Source organism: Helianthus annuus, chromosome 6 (assembly GCF_002127325.2).
Source record: "Helianthus annuus cultivar XRQ/B chromosome 6, HanXRQr2.0-SUNRISE, whole genome shotgun sequence".
Taxonomy (NCBI): domain Eukaryota; kingdom Viridiplantae; phylum Streptophyta; class Magnoliopsida; order Asterales; family Asteraceae; genus Helianthus; species Helianthus annuus.
Window position 1 is genome coordinate 101,257,830 of NC_035438.2, and position 23,429 is coordinate 101,281,258.

Consider the following 23,429-nt stretch of genomic DNA (forward strand, 5'->3'; position numbering starts at 1 on the left):
ATGCTTCAGTTATACTTTAACCACCAAAACTTACTATCGCCCTAAGATCTTCTATGTTTTACATTTACCTTTCTGTACATAGTTTCTGATATGATTATTATAAAAGTTATATTATGAATGATCTGGTAAATTACACATGTTTGGAACTTATGATCCTTGTTCCAAAGAATAAGGTTACCTTTTTCTTGCACTGAAAATTTTCTATATTTACTGCACTAGTGGGATACACGCGTGATGCGGCGGGATCACATTTTACAATGCGGTACTCGTTTTCTGTTAAAATATCAAATTTTTCGTGTATATTACATAGTATGCCTCTTAGTTTGCTTTTTCATAACATCAATGTGGTCTATCCATGAGTATTATATAGTAACACTTTGTAAGATGAGAATATATTGTTGTTCATTGTTTTAACTTATATTGTTTTTTTAAGATTGGTAATTTTTGAATGATGGCTAAACAAGGTATTATGTTCATAATTAAAATACATTTACTGCCTACGATGTTGGTACCCACTTTCTTTACCTAGTAATATTACAAACATTTTATAGAATGGTGTAAGATTTCTAGTTCTTAACCATACTTTTTGATGTATTCCTTTTATGTCATAAACTGATGTGACATGTATGTAAATCATATCAACTTATTGGAACCTGAAATTTTGAAAAATAACATAATTTATTTCTACTTATATTTGGAAATTAAGGATAACATCAAATACTAGTAAGTAATCTCGCTCGTTGCGGTAAGCGAGAAATCAGTATGCGCTAACTATAGCAAACGAAAAGAAGAACTCAAAAAAATTCTTAAAAGGGAATCGATTCGTTAAAATCATTTTAAAAATTATTATAAAAAAATATTTACTTAAACTTAATCTATTTTTTTTAAAAGCCACTGTTTTATGAAGTATCATATTAAGGCGATTATGATTGTGAGATTAAGTACCACGCAAGGAAAGCGAACGTGGTAGCGGACGCCTTGAGTCGAAAGGAACGGGTTAAAACCTTGAGGGTTCGAGCTTTGGAAATGACGATTCAGACGAATCTTACTACGCGTATTCATGACACCTAACAAGAAGCGATCAAGGAAGAGAATATTAAGGCTGAACTTCTCCAGGGTATGGAGAAACAGCTGGTGTCAAACGAAGAGGGAACCTTATACTTCATGGGACGCATTTGGGTTCCGCTCTTTGGCGGTATTTGGGAAATTATCTTTGATGAAGCCCACAAGTCAAGATACTCGATCCATCCAGGATCGGACAAGATGTATCAAGACTTGAAGGAATATTATTGGTGGTCGAATCTCAAGAACGACATTGCTGCTTACGTCGGGAAGTGCCTAACCTGCGCTAAGGTTAAGGCAGAGTATCAAAAGCCATCATGTCCACTGCAACAACCAGAGATACCAGTTTGGAAGTGGGAGCAAATATCGATGGATTTTATAATGAAATTACCCAGGACCCCTAGAGGGCACGATATGATATGGGTGATAGTTGATCTATTGACCAAATCTGTGCACTTCCTACCAATACGGGAATAAGATAGTATTGGAAAGCTTGCTGAATTGTATCTGAAGGAAATTGTGGCACGTCATGGAGTGTCTGTTTCAATAATTTCAGATAGAGACGGACGTTTCGTATCAAGGATCTAGCAATCTTTTCAGGAGGCCTTTGGATCTCAACTAGATCTAAGCACGGCCTTCCATCCGCAAACTGATGGTTAGAGCGAACGAACCATACAAACCCTTGAAGACATGCTCCGTGCGTGTGTAATGGATTTAGGCGGCAGCTGGGATACTCACCTACCCTTGGTAGAGTTCTCCTATAATAACAGCTATTACACAAGCATACAGGCCGCACCGTTTGAAGGTCTGTATGGTCGCAAGTGTCGCTCACCATTGTGTTGGGCGGAAGCGGGAGACAGACAGCTGATTGGTCCTGAAATAGTCCAGGAAACGACTGATATAATCTTTCAGATCCGAGACCGTATCAAGGTGGCTCGTGATCGACAGAAGAGCTACGCCGACCGAAGACGGAAGCCATTAGCTTTCGAGGTAGGAGACAAGGTTTTGTTGAAAGTCTCACCTTGGAAGGGTGTAGCAAGGCTTGGGAAACATGGAAATTTGAATCCACGATATATTGGACCGTTTAAGATATTGGAGAAGATTGGTACCGTAGCGTACAAGTTGGAGTTACCGGAGGAACTAAATGGCATACATGATACATTCCATGTGTCAAACCTCAAGAAGAGTCCAACCCAGGAAACCGTTATCATCCCTGCGGATGAAGTTCACATGGACGACAAACTCCGATTCACAGAAGAACCTGTTGAGGTGATGGACTGGAAGGTCCAGAAAACAAGGAGAAGTCGCATAAGACTGGTCAAAGTACGTTGGAACTCTCGACACGGGCCCGAGTATACTTGGGAACGTAAGGATCAATTTAAAGCCAAGTACCCCCACCTGTTCGAGGAAGCTCCTGCAAGGGATAGCTCCGCTTGAATTTCGGGACGAAATTCTTTTTACGTGGGGAGACTGTGACAACTAGCACAAAACCAGTAATTTCCGTTCTATTTTAGTAATTAATTATTTCCTGCATTTATGTGTTTAAACGTAAACATTATATGCTTGCATTTTATACATTTGAAATCATGCATGTTTCGTACTTTATTTGTCACATTATACAATACTTTAAGCGTTGCGTCGAAACGATTAGTAAACTCACCGGTTAGACAAGCTGTGTCAGCACATCTTTAGTATTCAGTTAAACAATAGATTTAGGACTTAGATGTAGGTCCAACATCAAAAATACATTAAAACCTATGTGGGTGAACAAGGGTTTACATTAACACTTTCCGGAAGCTAAAATACGCACTAAAAACTGTCCAAAACGCACGTTAAATGCAGAATTCAACATATTTCAGCAAAATTCAGCACTTAAACAATAAAATAACATGCAGAATAAATGATTAAACATCCAGAATAACTAGTAAACTGTCGGGAATGAAAACCTGTCACAAAAGGTACTACTTCATACCTTGTAAAATTCACTATTTAGCACTTTAACGAACCGACAACCGAACTAATCGGACACTACCCAAAACACCAAAAACAGACTAGAAACATAGTTTTGATGTTTTAAAGCTAGTTATGGTGATAGAACACCTTAAAAATCATAAAAACACTTAAACACACTAAACACCATGTTTAACCCCCTAACTTACTTTTTAAACTTTAGGCTTCCAAAAACTTGCACTTTACCCCCCCCCCCCCTGCTTGGGCCGGCCCATAAGAGGCCCAACACTTCACCCATGTTGACCAAACCATTGTTTGGTCAAAGATGCCAAACATAATTACCATTGGTTAAACTAATGTTGGAGGTTATAAGAACATGTCCAAAGGGTGAAGATCCTTATCACTTCACATTCAAAATTTTCATCTTCTTCCCCTCTATCTCTCCTTGCGCTCTCAGCCATAACCACAAATACACGTATCCATCTTTTCTTTCATTTTCAAGAAGATCCAAGGCTATACAAAGGTGTATGAAGATGATCTAAGAAGGTATCAAGCAAAGGAAGTTGAAGGACCATCACTAGGAGCTTTTAACCATCTTGTTTGCATCATTTTCATCTTCATCATGTTCTTTGCCACTTCCCTAGCCACAAGAGCTAGTGGTAAGCTTCTTACACTTATTTTTACTTCATGTTCATGTTATGTACAAGTTACACAATCTAAGAAACCAAACTTTAAAAGAAGAAGACATGAAGATCTAACATAATCTAAGTAAAAACAAGTTGTTATGAAGTTGTTTGTTGCATGATGTGAAGTTGTTGATATTGATCTTGTGTTTTTAGTTAGATCCATCATGTGTAAGCTTGTTAGAAGCTTAGATCTAACAAGTTTAAACATGGATCTTGAAAGATCCATGAAGAAACTTGAAGATGAACTTGAAAGGTCTTTAAAGTAAGTATGAAAATGGTTTTAAAGTACGTTTTTCATGTTCTTGAAACCATTAAACAAGTGGATGGTTAATTTTATGAAATAAAGTTTCATTAAAGTTCATGAAAGTTTAACAAAGAGCCTTGTTTTGGAAAGATCTGAGTATGTAAAACATGGATTTAAAAGACTACACATTTTAAGAATATTCAAGTTCATCATAGGATTAAACATGACGATTTTAGTGATTTTTGTTTGTTAAATTATTGAATCTTGATGATTTAAAGAAAATAAACACATGTTTTTAAAACATGGGAAACCTCCATTTTTAGGGGAAACTATATCAAAATTTTTATAAAATTTTGACACATAGAAAAATACAAGTTTTGGTGAAACTTTTCCTACAAAATGTGTTCCAAAAATATACACCAAGGTTTCCTAATTTTTATATTAAATTACAAGTCAAGAAAATAAGGTTTTTCTTCAAGAATAAAAACAATTATAACTATGTATATTTTGAGGAAAAATATATATATTTAGTGGTCACAAAAATTATGTGCTAAGTGTATATTATGTGTATTATATGTATTAGTGTATGTTAGGAACTTGAAAATACACTAAATACTCCAAAGGAGTATAACTACCAAAATACACATAAAAATACATGTGGAATACTCAAGTATATATGTATACAAAAATTACCCATAAAAGGGTATATGGACAAATACAAAAAGATATATTAATATAAACATATTCCTTACAGAATTTATGTACTTGGACAATATTTGGACATTATTGGACAATTGTGTATATATTTATGGACATGTACATATCATTACTACAAGTAATGAAAATTATGAAAATCAGACAAGTGACGAAAATAAATATATAAATATATATATATTTAAAAAGTATGACAAAATGTATATGTAACAAGTGAACCTTAATAATATATTATTTTTAAGAAATATAATTTCGGAAAGTATTAAAAATCAAAGAATTGATTTTGGTAATTAATGAAAAATACATAAGTATTTACACTTAAATACAAGTATACTTTCCTAAGTATACTTATACAAAAATAATATTAGAAATATTATTTGTCAAATTACTTATGTCTATTTTGAGGAATAATATGAATATCTTATATTTGGATAAGTTAAAAATATATATTTTTTTAGCATATATCGTTTTCAAATCCTACATATATAAATATATATTTTTTTGTGGAATAAAAATATATAATTACAAGTTGCAAATACGGAACTATAAATTATGAAACATATACACAAAAACGAATCAAGAACATACACATATAAGGCACAACAAACACATTAAACAAAATAGTAACTTGTACTTAGATGTTTACAAGTTTAGGTGATTAACATACGTAGAACGTTTATAGGTTATGTCACCTCCATAGCACGCCGGTGAAGTTTGACGCTCAAGACGCAAAGCAGCAAGTTCATGTCCCCGCTTTTAAACATTTTTATTGTTTTCTAAACTTTGGGGAAATACATGTACAATGGTATGTTGAAACAAAGGAATCATACATAGATCATGTCACTAATAGGGTATACGTAAGCACCATTAATCTAAGTTAGACCGAAAGAGCAAGGGTTAGATCAAGCAGGCCTGGGCAGCCTCACTCTCTTGGCGACACATTGCCATGGAGTGTGTTGGGTCACAGTCGAAGGGTAATCGATGTTTAAAGTCGCCTAGGTTTGGATTCTTCCTTTGTCGTCACACATGTTAATTTCCTTGCAAAACATTAGCGATCTCGATTTCCTTACCTTTCATTACAACTTAGAAACTTACATTTTACAAGTACATACCATGTTTTATACAATTACAACTCTCACATTTAATACAAGTTGCATGAATTCACACCAACTTTTGTTGATGATTTTTAAACTTACATGTATTTAATTAAATTAGTGGAAATGCTCACGGCCTCTTTTGTTCAAGATGTAGTTTTATGTTTCAAGATGTTACGTGTCCATGCTCCATTGCTACCTTTTGATGGATTTGTTTGTTATATTCCGCCTCCTTGCGGTGATATAGGAAACAAAACCTTGATCTTTGATTTGAAATGATGTTGTAAACTTTCAAACAATTATCTTTTGTTAAGATGTAAACTCTAAACATAAATTGTATTTTGAATGCTTAAACTTTGAATGGCAACTTGGGGTTTGTTTTATATCATGTATGTTTACCTATCGTATGCAATGAGAACCTTTCATGATCACACATCGTGCTTCCGCCTTTGAAAGAGGTGTGACAAATAACCGAAATAACCGGTTAGAATAATTAACCGGGCCGGTTAAAAAAATAATTAGTAAACAGGTCAGAATTAGCTACTATCATAAGCGGGTCACACTTATTATAATAAACGGTCAAGTTACCATTTGAAAAACAGGTCATAGTGAGCTACTTTAGTATACGGGTTAGACTCATCGCTTTTTGTAAATGGGTCAGACTCGTCAATTTTAGTAAACGAGTCAAACAAAAAAAACTTTAATATGAATTTAGTTCATTATTAATTCGCTTATGAGAACTTCGAAATTATGTGAATTTAGTACAATAAATCATTCACCACATTTCTAATCAGTCTTATCACCATGCTTAGGACTATAAAGTATTTGTGATCATATATTTAAATTTTTATAATAATTTAGAAAACATAAATGACCATAGTAACAAATGAACCATGGTCCAACTTACCCATTTAATCTGCATTGTTGGTGGTCATTTAGTTGCAAGCCTGTAGCATAAGAGAAGATAATCCAGATAAGTATCTAATAAATAATAATCATTTTGCTCCGGTACCCCTGCCATTAAATCATCAAAATCAACAAGGCTAAGCTAAAAATTAATAATAGTTGAAACCATGGAAATTACTTATAATAACATACATTAAGGGATCGAGGGTTTTAGACTTACTGCTAATTTTTAAGAAAAAACACAGGTTTCCGTTACTCTGGCCGATAAGTTACTCTGCATCATTAAGACGGTTAACATTAGTCCAACCAAACATATAATCATATAATTATAAAATTTTATATATGTGTGTGTATATAGATTACCTTCAAAACTTTGACATATTTTGGTGTTACCGCCCCCTGCCATTTGTTTCGGAGACCAACATTAGCAATGGTGTTCTTATTTACACCAAAAGATTGCATTCCTTGTACTTTTTGAGACATGTCAGGTGTCGAAATCATGATCCCAGTTCCAGCCCTAGTTCCTGTAGGAACCGTTCGCGTAATTAAATAAAACAAAACAAATTTTATTAAACAATTACAATACAGAAATGAGAAAGCAGATAATTATAGTACAATTACAACTGAAATAAAATGAAATACAAGAACTTAGATGAAGAAGAAGGCTGAGGCACGTATACACACGCTTCCCTTAAAACAAATTCCGAGTCTCCCAAGAGTACTCGTTTTGTTTCCCAGGGTACAACAGCCGAAGCAGCGGTACTGCCGGAGTTCGCCTACAACCCGAAGGTTACCTTGAACTTTGTAGGAAAAAGATGAGAAAGTTGTAGAGAGAATGTTGAGTATGCTGTTGTGTAGCTGGTGTTCCTCTGCTGTGGGTGTGGAGCTGTATTTATACAGCTCCTAGGTTGAAACAGTCAAAAACGAATTAAAGAGAGCTTTAAATTGCATTAAAAGTCTTCAATGCAAATTAATACGTCATTTAATTATTAGTCAAAGCCCGTTAACTCGTCAGTTACGAAGATGGACTGAAACTGCTCTGCCATTCAATGCTGGAAGCTTCTGTGCGCGCGCAAGTCACCCTGGTGCGCGCGCGCCCAGGTCTGCACGCCCAGGCGCGGTGCGTCCTCTTGGCTCACTGCCATGCGCGCATGCGCCACACTGGCTCAAGTCCATGCGCGCGTGCGCCATGTCACCTGTGAGCCTATATGTGCACGCCACACAGTCGCGCCATATTGGCTCACTCTGGTGCACCGCACACGACACATCAGAATCATGCGCGCAACCGCGCGCCTCCGCCACGTGTACCCGCGCGCGGACTGCCACGTCACGCGCTTCGAACCCGCACGCTACTTGGTCCTTGCAGCCCCTGTGATCAACCACGCGCACGTGGTCAAAAATACAAAGGCGGCTCTCAAGCGGCTCGCGGCGATGCGAGCGTGCGAAGTGCAAAGTGCGCCATCAAAGCGCCACATTGTGCCTCATCACCCACGCCACGCACGCGCGCGCGAGCGGACGCGAGTGCGAGTTAGGGTGCTCCGCACCCTTCGCGAGGACACTAGTGTGTGCTTCCATGAAACAATAAGGATGGAGAGTTCCACCTTAAATACCCATTTAAGTTCCATCTCTCCTCCGATGTGGGACAAGGTGCTACTTTCCCTTTAGTTTTAGCATTGAATGTTCCAAACACCCAACTTTGAGCATCGATATCTCATTCATCATAGCTCCGTTTTGGACGTGGTTTAGTTCGTTGCGAAGCTCTTCCAACATAGAACACAAACCCACAAATAAATATATAAACCCGCTCATTTTATTATATTTATTTCTAGTCCAAAATAGGAAAAATCATTTTCCTATATTTGTGAAAAATGTTATTCACCTATTTTTCCAACAATCCCCCACATGAAAAATGCTATTTTCATCAAATTTCCAACAATCCCCCACATGTATGGAAATGGATCTTTTCCTTACACTTTTCAACGATAAACTTCGACAGTTGAGTATTGCAAGATAGGTAGGTTCTCACCTTTGAACCTTCTTTTGTGAAGCACACTTAGCTTCCTAGCGGTGTGTAGACGCGATGTCCTTGAACATACCCCCATTTGTGTAAACGACAATACACTTCACACAATACTCTCCCTGGTTTGCCCAACTCCTCATTGTCGTGTCCTATTATGGTCCTGGAACACTAGCCTGGTTCTACGAGAGCTCTAGGATTTGCGCACCCCACAAATCCATTTGAAGCGACCCCACTTCTCTCTAACATAGGTGATTCCTCTGAATCATTAAAAGCATCATGGTTATTTGATTTCCCGAAATCGTTAACCTTAATATGTTTAGCCTCACTTCAATGTCACTAATTAGAATGGACTAGGAAGTATATAACTCCCTTTTATGTTGTTTGGGGTACTCCCCCAACGATATCCAAGTGGTTTGCAACCAGGTGGAAGATGTACTAACTCCCAAGTATGATTTTGCAATGTAGAATCTATTTCATTTCTTATTGCTTCTTTCCATTGAGGTCCTTCTGAAGAGGAAACCGCTTCGCGATATGTATTGGGCTCGCCCTCAACCATATAGCTAACGAAGTCTGGACCGAAGGATTTTTCAACCCTTGGCCTTTTACTTCGCCTGCGATCACTTTCCTCAACCTCAGGTCGTTCATGTGTCTTATCATGAACTACCTCATCAACTGGTGTAGATGAGCTTTCACCTACTTCAAAATTAGGTGTTGATGACGTCGCATGTGTTTGTCTTCTCAAAGGAAACACATTTTCAAAGTAAGACACAACGTTAGGATTCACCTCCATGATAGTGTTTACGTGTACATCAGGATTCTTGGACTCATGTACAAGAAAGCGATGTGCCCTACTTTGATGTGCATACCCAATAAATATGCAAGCAACAGTTTTGGGTCCTATCCTAAGAGCCTTAGGAGGTGGTACAATCACCTTTGCTAGGCACCCCCACACTTTCAAGTATTTGTATGAAGGCTTCTTCCTTTTCCATAACTCATATGGAGTTTCGTCTCTCTTTTTGAGTGGTATCTTGTTCAAAAGATAATTAGCCGAGAGAATGGCTTCCCCCCACATTTCCTGGCTCACCCCAGAACTTATCAACATGGTGTTCATCATTTCTTTCAATGTGTGGTTCTTTCGTTCCGCCACGCCATTTGATTGTGGAGAATAAGGAGTACACTCATGTATAATGCCACTTTTTTGCGCACAAATCGGCAAAAGGTGCAACATATTCGCCTCCTCGATCGCTTCGCAAAGCTTTTATCTTCTTTTGAAGTTGATTCTCAACTTCATTTTTATACTAGATAAATTTACTTATTGCTTCATCTTTACTCTTTAGTAAATATACATAGCAATATTTAGTACTATCGTCAATAAACGTGATGAAGTACTTATTTCCACCTCTTGTGGGTACCGCTTTTAAATCACAAATATCGGTGTGAATTAAATCAAGGGGTTCGATTATTCGTTCAACCGATTTCGATGATGATCTTGTAAGTTTGGATTCAACGCATGTTTCACATTTATAGTGTGAATCAATATGGAATATTGGTATACAATTTAAATTGATTAAACGGCGTATAGAATTAAAATTGACGTGACCTAATCTACCATGCCATTTATTCGAATCAGAAAACTCAAGCATATAAGTAGAAGTAGTGGCAATTTTATTCATGTTCTTGACAGCCATTACATTCAATTTGAACATACCATTTTGGGCATAGCCCTTGCCTACATACATTCCTCGTTTAGTTAGTACAAATTGATCGCTCTCAAAAACTAAACGAAATCCAAACTTATTAAGCAACCATCTCGAGACTAGATTCGTGCGCAAGTCCGGGACATACAACACGTTGCTTAGAGTGAGCTCCTTCCCCGAAGTCCACTTCAAGATCACCGTTCCTTCACCCATGATGTCGGCGGTGGCTGCATTTCCCATATACAGCTTCTCTTCTCTAGAAAGCGCCTTGAAGGTGGTAAAGAGGCTTTTGTCTGCGCAAACATGACGGGTCGCTCCCGTATCAACCCACCATCCTTTTGGAGTGTTGGTCACAGTATTGACCTCATCCATCATTGCGCTTTTGTCGGAAATCATTGCCACCAAAGGCATTCCGTCTTCATCCACCATGTGCGCACGCTCACGCTTTGGTTTCTTGCATTGGTTAGCCCGATGCCCCGGCTCGTCACAGTTGTAACAAGTCCCTTGGAACGTCTGAGGTTTCTTTTTCACAACCCCTTTCTTTGGTCCAAGGTTGCTAGCCTTTGCTTTCCCTTTGTCCTTTTTCCCCTTGCCCTTCGCGCCCTTAGAGGATTGCCCATGCTCAACCAAATTTGCCCTAGCACTAGTCTGCGCAAGGCTGCCTTTTAGGGCAATTCTATTGTCCTCTTCAATCCGAAGACGAACAATAAGGTCCTCTATAGTCATCTCCTTCCGTTTGTGTTTAAGATAATTCTTAAAATCAAGCCAACTAGGAGGTAACTTTTCAATCATCACTGCCACTTGGAATGTCTCGCTAAGTGTCATGCCTTCCGCAGAGATGTCATGAAGTATAATTTGGAATTCTTGGACTTGATTCATTACTGTTTTAGAATCAACCATTTTGAAATCCAAAAAACGGGCTACCACAAATTTCTTTGTGCCAACATCCTCTGTTTTGTACTTCTTGTCTAAGGCATCCCAAAGGTCTATGGAAGTCTTGACGTTGTAGTACACATTATACAACGCATCCGACAAGCCGTTTAACACATAGCCACGACATATGAAATCCGAATGCTTCCACGCATCTACCGCACACTGTCTTTGTGTGTCGGTCTCCCCTTCCACAGGTTGGGGAGCGGTTTCCGTTAAGAACCTCGTAAGGTTCATGGTGGTCAGGTAGAAGAACATCTTCTGCTGCCACCTCTTAAAGTGTAGACCCGAGAACTTCTCGGGTCGTTCAGCGTGATTGGCCACTGTGGACGCTCCCACAGTGGTGGCGTTGAGGGGGGTTCCCGTCACAATATTTGTGGTGTTGTTAACGTTGACATTTTCGTTCGACATGCTGAAAAATTAAAATTTTAAAGTTTAGTCAAAAATTCTGATTTACGCAAAAAACCAGAAGTAAACTAGTAAATTTTAATTTTACCACAAATTTACTGTTTAGGCTTCTAAGTCCAACTTTGAAGACCAAAAACAGAAAATTTTTAATTTTAGAACTTACTGATTGGCTTCTAAGTCCAACTTTGAAGACCAAGTCAGAAAGTTTTTAGCAAATTTTGGATAGATTCTGAGATGTAACCAAATTGTTTTCAACCAAAGTCACTCCTTTGAAGAAGAAAACAACAAAAAAAAAATTGTTTTTAAAACACAAACTGAGTGAAACAAAACTGGTTTGAATCACAAACAGGATGGTTTTGATTACACGAACGGTTTTAAAAATTTGTTTTAAGATTGTAGGAACCGTTCGCGTAGTTAAATAAAATAAAACAAATTTTATTAAACAATTACAATACAGAAATGAGAAAGCAGAAAATTACAGTACAATTACAACTGAAATAAAATGAAATACAAGAACTTAGATGAAGAAGAAGGCTGAGGCACGTGTACACACGCTTCCCTTAAAACAAATTCCGAGTCTCCCAAGAGTACTCGTTTTGTTTCCCAGGGTACAATAGCCGAAGCAGCGGTACTGCCGGAGTTCGCCTACAACCCGAAGGTTACCTTGAACATTGTAGGAAAAAGATGAGAAAGTTGTAGAGAGAATGTTGAGTATGTTGTTGTGTAGCTGGTGTTCCTCTGCTGTGGGCATGGAGCTGTATTTATACAGCTCCTAGGTTGAAACAGTCAAAAACGAATTAAATAGAGGTTTAAATTGCATTAAACGTCTTCAATGCAATTTAATACGTCATTTAATTCCCAATCAAAGCCCGTTAACTCGTCAGTTACGAAGCTGGACTGAAACTGCTCTGTCATTCAATGCTAGAAGCTTCTGCGCGCGCGCAAGTCACCCTGGTGCACGCGCGCCCAGGTCTGCACGCCCATGCGCGGTGCATCCTCTTGGCTCACTGCCATGCGCGCATGCGCCACACTGGCTCAAGTCCATGCGCGCGTGCGCCACGTCACCTGTGAGCCTATACGTGCACGCCACACAGTCGCGCCGTATTGACTCACTCTGGTGCGCCGTGCACGACACATCAGGACCATGCGCGCAACCGCGCGCCTCCATGCCACGTGTACTCACGCGCGGACTGCCACGTCACGCGCTTCGAACCCGCACGCTACTTGGTCCTTGCAGCCCCTGTGATCAACCACGCGCACGTGGTCAAAAATACAAAGGCGGCTCTCAAGCGGCTCGCGGCGATGCGAGCGTGCGAAGTGCACCATCAAAGCGCCACATTGCGCCTCATCGCCCTCGCGCGCGCGAGCGTAAGCGAGTGCGAGTTAGGGTGCCCTGCACCCTTCGCGAGGACACTAGTGTGTGCTTCCATGAAAAAATAAGGATGGATAGTTCCACCTTAAATATCCATTTAAGTTCCATCTCTCCTCCGATGTGGGACAAGGTGCTACTTTCCCTTTAGTTTCAGCATTGAATGTTCCAAACACCCAACTTTGAGCATCGATATCTCATTCTTCTTAGCTCCGTTTTGGACGTGGTTTAGTTCGTTGCGAAGCTCTTCCAACATAGAACACAAACCCATAAATAAATATATAAAACCCGCTCATTTTATTATATTTATTTCTAGTCCAAAATAGGAAAAAATCATTTTCCTATATTTGTGAAAAATGCTATTTTCACCTATTTTTCCAACAGTTCCAACTACGGTTTCGATTCTGGATTTAGCAGTACCAGGTTGACCCACACGACCCGTCAAGTTCTGTAAAAACCACAGTAATTGACATTAGACACATGAAATTAGACACATGACATCTTATTGTATTATGTGTGTTAAGAAAAATAGTTATAACAAATAGCCACAACACACTTTAACCTTAGGCATAGTAACTTAAACACATTTTGTTAGTACAATCTTACCAGGTAGGGATATCTTTTTAAGAATAACACAATTTAGTAAGATACATATATGCTCTTAAAAGTACTGAATGATTCAGAACAGATATACGAACACTACGAAATTAAATTTAATCTTACCCTATTGTATCAATTGTGAGGGAGGGCAACTTTCTACAACATCAAGATTCTCAAACTTTGGTCACACTTTCAAATTCTACACAAAACAGTTTGCCCTTTAATCACCTCAAAAGGTCAAAACACCGTTTTAATGATAATTCATGTCAAGAGAGCATGCATATATTGTATCAATTTCAAAGTCTAAACCTTGTCTAATTATTTTATTTCTTTTTTTTGTGATTTAAATGGAAACAAACAAAGATTTCAAGTGAAATTAACGACTAAAAGATGAGTAAGTACCTTCAGATAGGTGAAAAGGAGTTTATCTTTATGTGATGAACATAACCTGATGGAATGAAAACACATACTAGCAAGAAGGAAGTGATTAGACATAAATATTAACAACACAACACTTAACAATTAAGAATTTAGAGAAACCAAGTGACGAACAAAAATTTTGTAGTATAAACGTTACAACTTTTAAGAACAATATAACAGTTCTCATAATTATAAGTAAAATTAATGTCTACCTTTGTGTAACAAAATCACATGTCTTCAATCTGAGCACAACTGCACAAGGCTTCCATCTATCAATGTGAACCGCAACGTCCGACCAATAAACGAAACAAGCAAAACGTAGAAAAACCAGCTATACATTGGAAGAAAAAAACAAGCAGAACAAACAAAAAAAGGGCTTAGAAATAAGGACCGAAGCCCCTAAGCACACAAAACCAAAGATCTACCCAAGCAAAGATAACAACATGAACAACAAAACACAACCAACAGTCCATCTCGTCACATCTAATATCGTGTAGCTACCTTGTTAAGCAAGACTCTGTAAGCAATAAAGTAGTCGTGGTACCGAGACCGCACTTTGTTGCAGTCGTAGTCTAGTGCTTGTGCCAAATATAAAGCCACTCGTAAACGCATCGAGGGATCTGGGAAACACTTGCAGATCTTTGAAGCCAGGTATAAACATAACAAAATTAACATTGTTTGATTCATAAAAAACTACTATTTAATTAATATAACCAAGTTTAATATAAAAAAAATAATAATAATAAAAATCAAGAATATTCATTATAAATTTTACGATTTAATGGCACATAAAACACAATAAAATAACTAATTTAGGGCTTGTGGTCATTTTCTATCAAATCAATTTGAAACATACAAAAATTGTTGGGTAATCTTGATGTGTCGGGTCGGTTCGGGTTGAGTACCGGGTAAAGTCAGTTACGGTTCATGCACTTAGAATGGGTTAGCAGAAGAACTAGTCCATGTTGACCGAGTTATATGGAGCTCATCGTGTGAACGTTGGCTTAGAAGTTGCTGAAATATAGGAGCACGTTAACTTAATTGTTTTTGCATGTCTTTTGTTTATTAAAAATAGGTTAGTGGCAGTAAGGCTTTTGTACTCTCATTTTTATAAGTAATAAAGTTTCAACAGTTTGCCAATTACATACGTGAGTTTGTGTGTTTGATCTTGGGCTGAACCAACATTTGGTATCAGAGCGAGGTCGAAACGAGGGGCGTTTTGAGAGTGCAGGTTTGAGAGTGCAGGTTTGAGAGTCGTCTTTTGGGTGAAGACGGTGGAGCCGTTTTGAGAGTCGGTTCCGTGAAGAGGGGAGCAGCCCCTTTAAATTGCAGGGCTATGAAGATAGATCGAGAGAACGGGACGGATAGCGGTTATGGAAGTTCGAAGAAAGAAAGAAAGAAGAACGGCAAGACAGAAAGCTGGTTTATTTGATCAACAAGATGAGAAAGAAAGAAGGCCGTAGCAGTGCCGCGAAACCGAAAGAAACTAGCACGATCGTCGCCGGAGAAGAAGAACCGGTAATAAGAAGACCGCTGTCGGAAAGCTTGTTCCGACGGGAGAAAAGAAGAAAGAGACCGTTGCCGGAGATTGATTTGTGGCGTGAGACCGAGAAGACCGAAGAAGCCGCACGAGACCGGCGGCGTGAAGAAAAGCAGACCGAAGGAGGCAATCGAGACCAGCGGTTCGCCTGAGAAAGAAAGACCGATAAGCTGCAAGAAAGATAGGCGGCTAAACTAGACCGAGACCGTGGGTGTGACATTGACCGAAGGTTCGCACCATGATAGACCGAAATAAGCTTTTATTGAAGAAATCTTAGACCGAATGACCGAAAGAAGAAAGGTGAGACGAAAGAGAGAGTTCACATTAGACCGAAATCGTGAGCGAGAGACCGAATGCGTTCACGTTAAAAGAGAAAGACTGGATCATAGTGGCTCGGATAGAAAGGGAAGCTAGACTGACATCAAGATTACGGGGGTGAATGTTGGGTAATCTTGATGTGTCGGGTCGGTTCGGGTTGAGTACCGGGTAAAGTCAGTTACGGTTCATGCACTTAGAATGGGTTAGCAGAAGAACTAGTCCATGTTGACCGAGTTATATGGAGCTCATCGTGTGAACGTTGGCTTAGAAGTTGCTGAAATATAGGAGCACGTTAACTTAATTGTTTTTGCATGTCTTTTGTTTATTATAAATAGGTTAGTGGCAGTAAGGCTTTTGTACTCTCATTTTTATAAGTAATAAAGTTTCAACAGTTTGCCAATTACATACGTGAGTTTGTGTGTTTGATCTTGGGCTGAACCAACAAAAATTAGCATTGTTGATTATTTTATTATGATTCTCACGATTTGGTGAAACATCCAACACAGCTAATTATTAATCTTGGGTTTGTAAGCATTTTCTATCAAATAAAACATGAATACGAAAATCCATTTGTACAATCAGTCAAATTATAAGCAAATCATACAAAATTTCATAATAAAAAACCTTGGAGGATCAGAAGTCTTTTGTCTCTAGAAATCTTCCATTTATCTTATGATGAAAAAGTATGTAAATCCATAACAATATTTGTTGGTATCATCGTCATCGGAAACCCAGGACCAGTCGGAACGGATCGAGTTGTGACCGCATACACAATCATTCTCAAACAAACCACAATAATCACAATACTTCATTATGAACAAACTAACCAAACAATCTGCGAATCAATAGTAAACTAACCGAACAAACAAACTGATCGAACTTGACTTCTTATAAATACAATCTTGCTAATGCAGAACAACGTACAGGAACAAGGGATTTGGAACCAAATTTATATGCAGCAACAGGTACGTCTTGAAGAGTCACAACGTTTGACAAAGAGAGGTGACGTTTCCCTCATAACCGCTCGTGCAGTTATACAAGACGTACCGGTTCGTTATCTTCGGCCCAATCTGCTTGTTTTCCAACATTACATTAACCTAATGGACTCACTAATTCGTTCGACCCACTAGACATGGCCTCCGGCCCAAATACTAGACATAAACATAAAACAATAAACTGTTTTGACCCATTAACGAAACTAAAACAAATAATAAAGCTACCGGCCCGAAACCGAATCTCGGATGGACTTGATTATCATTAATCTTCATTCACCGCCCTAAGCAAGAACATCCGAGTCTCCAGGCTTGATTACTCCTTGCGGTTGTTGGTGACCTCTATCTTGACCACCACTTCATCGTCACTTGATTCTTCGAGCCAACCGCCGTTGTTGCTTGAGTTTCCAGCCATGACGTTTGCCTTTTTCCCACGCTCTTTCCTCATGTAGTCGAAGTACCATTCAACTAGTTCCAAGTAGTAGATGTAGGCAACCTTGACTTCATATGCATCATCCGGTTCATAACCGTATTTGGCCGCGATCACATCCCATAAGTTCTTTTCCATTACTTCCTTGAATCCTCCGTTATGCTTTACAATTCGATGTAACAAGATGAGACTAAGATCTCGGCCATCAATCAACTCGGGTGGCATTGCCTTTTCACATACGATTCCAAGAAAATCCGTAATAAACCAAATCAAAATCTCTTCGAATGGAGCATCGAAGAACCTTTGGTGATTCTTTAATTCTTCGTGCAAAGTTATGAGATCTCCCGGTTCAACACAACTTTCCATGATCATGTTCCTTTCGATAACGTCTTCCTCGAGTTGTGAAAGAATTAACGCTCGTTCCCGGAGCGTTTCTTTTGATTCACGCGGATTATCCTTTTCACCTTCAATGTAAATTAAAAGCGCCTTCTTTGCTTTCTTGGAATACACGATTTCCTTCTTTCTTGCCCTCGAACTTTCACCGTACGCCTTTTTCTTGTTCCTTTCCTTTTCGAATTCCCTTTCGTAGTAATCTTCCAAACATTCTTTAAATTCCTTCTTTTCTTTCTTGTAACCGTTATCAACACCAAGATTATCATAAAACGTGTTGAGATAATCTTGTTCTAAGTCAACCTCCGACTTATCTTCATAAATATCGAACCCTTTCGAGCGACTTCCAAACATCTTCTTTAATAGACATGTATCCCCCATTGTAACTGTTTCTATCCCTTGAAACAAAAGTTGTTCTAGACTTAACACGTTCTTGTCTAGACTAGTAGCGTAACTTACACATGGGATCGTTTTGTCTTTGCCGTCCACCGGGACTCTAACTTCTCCAATACCATGCACAAACGAGAAATCCTTCCTATTCTCGTTTGTCACTAACCCAAAGTGCCTCTTGAAACATTTGAACACATTCCGGTTTCCCGTCATGTGTGTTTTGTATGTAGGATCAACAACCCATATCGAATCCCATTTACCGCCACATGTATCCTTAACCACATAATCACTTTCAACCGGTAATGGCGATAAATTAATATACTTACTTGGGCAAATCAAGGCGATATGACCAAATTGCTTATACTTGAAGCAACGGATTCCCGGTTTCCTTGGCCTTCCCACCGGTGCATTTGCCTTCTTACCGGACTTCTTCACGAACCCCTTTGGAACCATTTTCTTTGGAAACTTCTTTACCGGTGACTTCCCGGTTCGTATGGTTGGCTTCCCCTGCGCGTACTCATCCATTTCTTCCGCCGCCCGGCCGCACTTTCCACTACGAACAACATCTTCACCGTAATCGGTCTCAACCGATTTTCCCTTGTCTCCACATAACCGGTTCCCATCATGATCACAACCCTTTCCGGTTCCTGTTAAACCTTTGGCTCTGATACCAATGTTGGTATCATCGTCATCGGAAACCCAGGACCAGTCGGAACGGATCGAGTTGTGACCGCATACACAATCATTCTCAAACAAACCACAATAATCACAATACTTCATTATGAACAAACTAACCAAACAATCTGCGAATCGATAGTAAACTAACCGAACAAACAAACTGATCGAACTTGACTTCTTATAAATACAATCTTGCTAATGCAGAACAACATACAGGAACAAGGGATTTGGAACCGAATTTATATGCAGCAACAGGTACGTCTTGAAGAGTCACAACGTTTGACAAAGAGAGGTGACGTTTCCCTCATAACCGCTCGTGCAGTTATACAAGACGTACCGGTTCGTTATCTTCGGCCCAATCTGCTTGTTTTCCAACATTACATTAACCTAATGGACTCACTAATTCGTTCGACCCACTAGACATGGCCTCCGGCCCAAATACTAGACATAAACATAAAACAATAAACTGTTTTGACCCATTAACGAAACTAAAACAAATAATAAATTAGCTACCGGCCCGAAACCGAATCTCGGATGGACTTGATTATCATTAATCTTCAATATCAGACTCTCCTTGTTCAACCTCGTTGCATCTTGTTGTCGCCGGAACTCTTCTCTCAAGACTCTCCTTCCCGTCTCCCTCTCTCTCTCTCTGGTTCTTCCTGGCATCCGCAGATGAAGAGAATAAGCGGGATAATGGTATTTGGGATGCGTGCTGGAATTCGAAATTTGAACTCAAAAGCTATGGGCCACCTAAATATTTGTACCTTTTAAGTGGCAAACGACCAAAGTTGCCCCTCAAATATGCATATTATATATAGTATAGATAATGGGAAATACAAACAAATCTATTACAAACCAAGAATATCAATATACATATATATAGATATATTATATGAAGAAAATCCAATATGTTTTTAGCTCAATTTTGCCATTATGAGACCTTCTAGTGATCCAACGAATCCAACAGCTGACACAAGAAAGCAACCAAAGCTGAAGGTTTTAAGGGCAATCCATTTTCTTGACCATGGTAAAATCTTTCTTTGCACAAAGTACATCTCCACAGGGAAATACACCACTAATGGCCAAAAGTTTAACGCCCCTAACACTCCCAACACTTGGTTGAAAAATGGAAACAACATTGCAATTCCGGTTGTGGATACAACGTATAACATTCTGAAGCATAGCCTGAAGGGATTCAGTTGAAATGTTGTTACTAATGGCAGCTTCAATTGGTAAAAGCCGTTCACAAAATGACTCTCAGGATATCTCTCAGAAAACCATGTTTCTACAAGTGCAAATACCGGTTGGCTGAAGACCTGTATAACATATGCACAACGAATAATTTGGAAAGTTAGTGGAGGCTTCTGTTTTGAGTTTTAACCCAAAACTAGAGGTGACAGTTTCGACCCGTTTACTTGTATATAGGTTAATATGGGTCATCTTTTTTCTCCACATAAAAAGGAAATGGGCCGAACGAGTTGAAACTTGAAAGTCATCCAATGATATAGAAGAGTAGATTGTTTATGTGATAATATATCATTCCTAACCACATTTATAAAATGAAAAAAAAAAATGTGATGAAAAGAATGTTTGGAAGTCAGCCCAACCCGTTTTTACCCTCACCCAAAGTTATGCGCTTGGACCCGAACCCATTTTATTTGTTGCCTGACTAGCTCATTCTATCACCTCTGCCCAAAATAAATAAAAAAAGGTGTGGCACCTGATATCCACCAACAAGATGAAGGATGACACAGGCATTGGCTAAGTCAACAAGCCAATAGGGCTCATAGAACCCGAACCCAGTTAAAAGATTGCCTGGTGTGTTGTTTCCAAAGGCTGCATACCCGAAACTCCCGCAACACAAATAGAATACGGTGGTGATAAGGATCGCAGACCTTGAAGCTTTTTTCATGGTTTTGGTTTCAGATGGTGGTTTCAATGTATCCTTCATAAGAACGCAATTAAGATTTATTTATCCGATAAAAGAATATGCAACTTTGAGTAAGCCCATTTAAGAAACACACCTGAATTTCTAAGAGAATTATTGAGTACGGATAAGCAAAAGCTATATCTCCAAGACCCTGGAAAACTAGCATCAGTTTATCAACTGCAGAAGCAGCTGGGACCCCTCCAATGCTTCCCTTAATCTCCTCATTTACTGAAAGTCAACCCATTATGGAAACGGGTGAAATAAGGTTGTAATTCGCTAATAGGTCAAACAGGTAAGTAAATAAACGGTATCCAAAAGTGAAACAGACCGAATGGTTTTAAAAGGGTTGTCCACTTGTCCTTTGGCCCACACAAGTTACGTGTTTTGACCCGTTACCCAACTTACACGCAATTCAATGGGCATTCCCACATGTAGAATTCAAAATCAAGACCTCTAGATCAGCCTGAGAGACTCAATACAACTGGCCAAGCTAGATAGGCCTCCTTGTTGGAGGTGTACCCAGAACATGGCATTGACCATTTGACTTGTTTGTCTATTATCTAAATGAGGGTTCAGTAATATTACTCTTATTTCCCATAAATTTTTACTAATTACCAAAGGGCCCTTGTAGAATCTTCATGGACAAAGTTACCTTAGTTAACTAGTTAAGCCATGTTATTTCCTGTGCACTTTCCAATGCCATGTTGCTTATAAGACACATTAGATTAACAATTTATCGATAGATTGTCATATTTATTTGTTCTTCCACTAATGGTTCTATGTCTAAATAACCAACAAGAAAGTATTTCTTCCACTCCCCAGTAATTACTAATTAGGATAAAGGAAAGCAAGAAAACAAAGATCAAGGGAACATGTACCGATAACATTTGCTAAACCGAGCCCCAAACCGATGGTAGAATAAGCAAACGACATGATGGCAGCAACAGCAGACAACCATGCCATGTTATGAAAATTTGGTATCTGAGAGACAACAATTTGCACAAGCCCAAACAGTAGCATATAGATGCTGTCTGGATATGTACAACCAGCATCATGCCCTTCTTCGTGGTAACAATTCGATTTCAGTATCGCCCTGCATCAATCAATATTACAAGCTGATGATGAATCCATCATGTTATAAAATATCTATAATCTCCCAAAATCAAAGATCACCTCATACTAGTAGCAGTTGCAATGGTGTAAGCAATATCATTCCCATATAAACTCTCATTTAACAACACTGCACATATCCATTGGCTCTTCTCCCCTGCATTATAAAGTTAGCCCCAAATTCTATTTGACGCCATTGAGACGCTGGCTAGTATCTGATAAGAAGCTCTCCAAGAGTTAGCCACCCAACTCCTACTTGGAACAACTAAGGAAAAACAGTAACAGGAGCACAATACTGACCCAAATAGTAACTGACAGCTTGAAGAAACGAAGCATTTCGATCAGGACCGTGCTCTGAGTGGGGAGACAAGTAGCAGTCCGAAAGAATTGTGGTTGAAACGAGAGTGACCGCAGCAAAAACAAGAATTGCAGGAGGACCAAACAACCATCCAAGTTGAGCCAAACTCCATCCAAGAGACAATACACCTGCTCCCATCACTCCAGTTATTATGTGCGCTATCGCGGTCCATATCGTCCCTGTCATCCAAATTCACATTCCAATAAAACAGGAACCGTAATGATACAAAGAAAGAAATTAATACCGGTTCTGTGTGTGAGGTCTAAGGGTTGTTCATCGGATGAATTTGAACATTGAAGTAAGGGAGCATCTGTGTGGTTGTTCGCCATTGGATTCAAGGTCTGAGATTGAAAATGGAGTCGTGTGGAAATGGAGTTCTGAAAGAGGAGACCAATGACAAGTGATTTATAGTGAGTGAGTGAGTGAGTGAGTGAGTCAGTGAAAGCAACCACCAGATGATTGTTTGAGAAACTGCATACGTGTCGTGTTTTTTAATCATTATATTTATATACTTGTCTTTATTCCGGGTTGAAACTGGAAAGGGATGTGATTTATACACCATACCAATCTTTATATGCAGTCCAATTCGTTTTCCTTCGGCTTTCTTCAAAATCCCTTTTTTTTTTCTTTTTGGAGGAATTGTGGTTTCTAATTTTTGTCACGTTCATTCAATCCAACTCATTAACACTGTTTGACTTTACTTATATCTCAAACAACATTTTTTTTTCTTTTTGGAGGAATTGTGGTTTGTATTTTTAACTTCGCTAATATAGGGGAATTTTCAAATGAAAACCACTAGTTATTGTGAAAATTCGAAAACTAATTAAAAAAGCCAAAAAAAAAACATACCAAATTTTTTTTTTTTTTTTGCATACCAATTTTCGCCACTTTTTATATATAAAAAAAATTCAAAAAAAAATATTTGTAGTGCACATGTGTAATATTACACATGTGTATGTGTACTACACATGTGTATTATTACACATGATATACACATGTGTACTACAAAAAAAATTTTGAAAAATTTTTTTTTATATAAAAAAACCTGCGATTTTTATAAAAAAAAATTGAAAAAAAAAATTGGTGTGTTTTTTAGGTTTTTTTAGTTAGTGTTCGAGTTTCACAATAAAAGTGGTTTTCATTGGAACCATCCTCAGCTAATGTATTAGTTAAGGGTATATCTCTAAAGG

At 38.5% G+C, this 23,429-nt stretch overlaps 1 protein-coding gene across 1 annotated transcript; it reads right to left on the minus strand.

Annotated features, from left to right (window-relative positions):
* Positions 1 to 19,665: 19,665 nt before the first annotated feature.
* LOC110908253 (probable amino acid permease 7) lies at positions 19,666 to 22,712 on the minus strand. Its single transcript, XM_022153168.2, has 7 exons — positions 22,484 to 22,712; positions 22,182 to 22,418; positions 21,945 to 22,038; positions 21,650 to 21,864; positions 20,866 to 20,999; positions 20,562 to 20,786; positions 19,666 to 20,157 (listed from the first exon to the last, which is right to left on the minus strand). The coding sequence occupies exons 1-7, from the start codon at positions 22,566 to 22,568 to the stop codon at positions 19,756 to 19,758; spliced, it is 1,392 nt and encodes a 463-aa protein (XP_022008860.1). The 5' UTR covers positions 22,569 to 22,712; the 3' UTR covers positions 19,666 to 19,755.
* Positions 22,713 to 23,429: the final 717 nt, after the last annotated feature.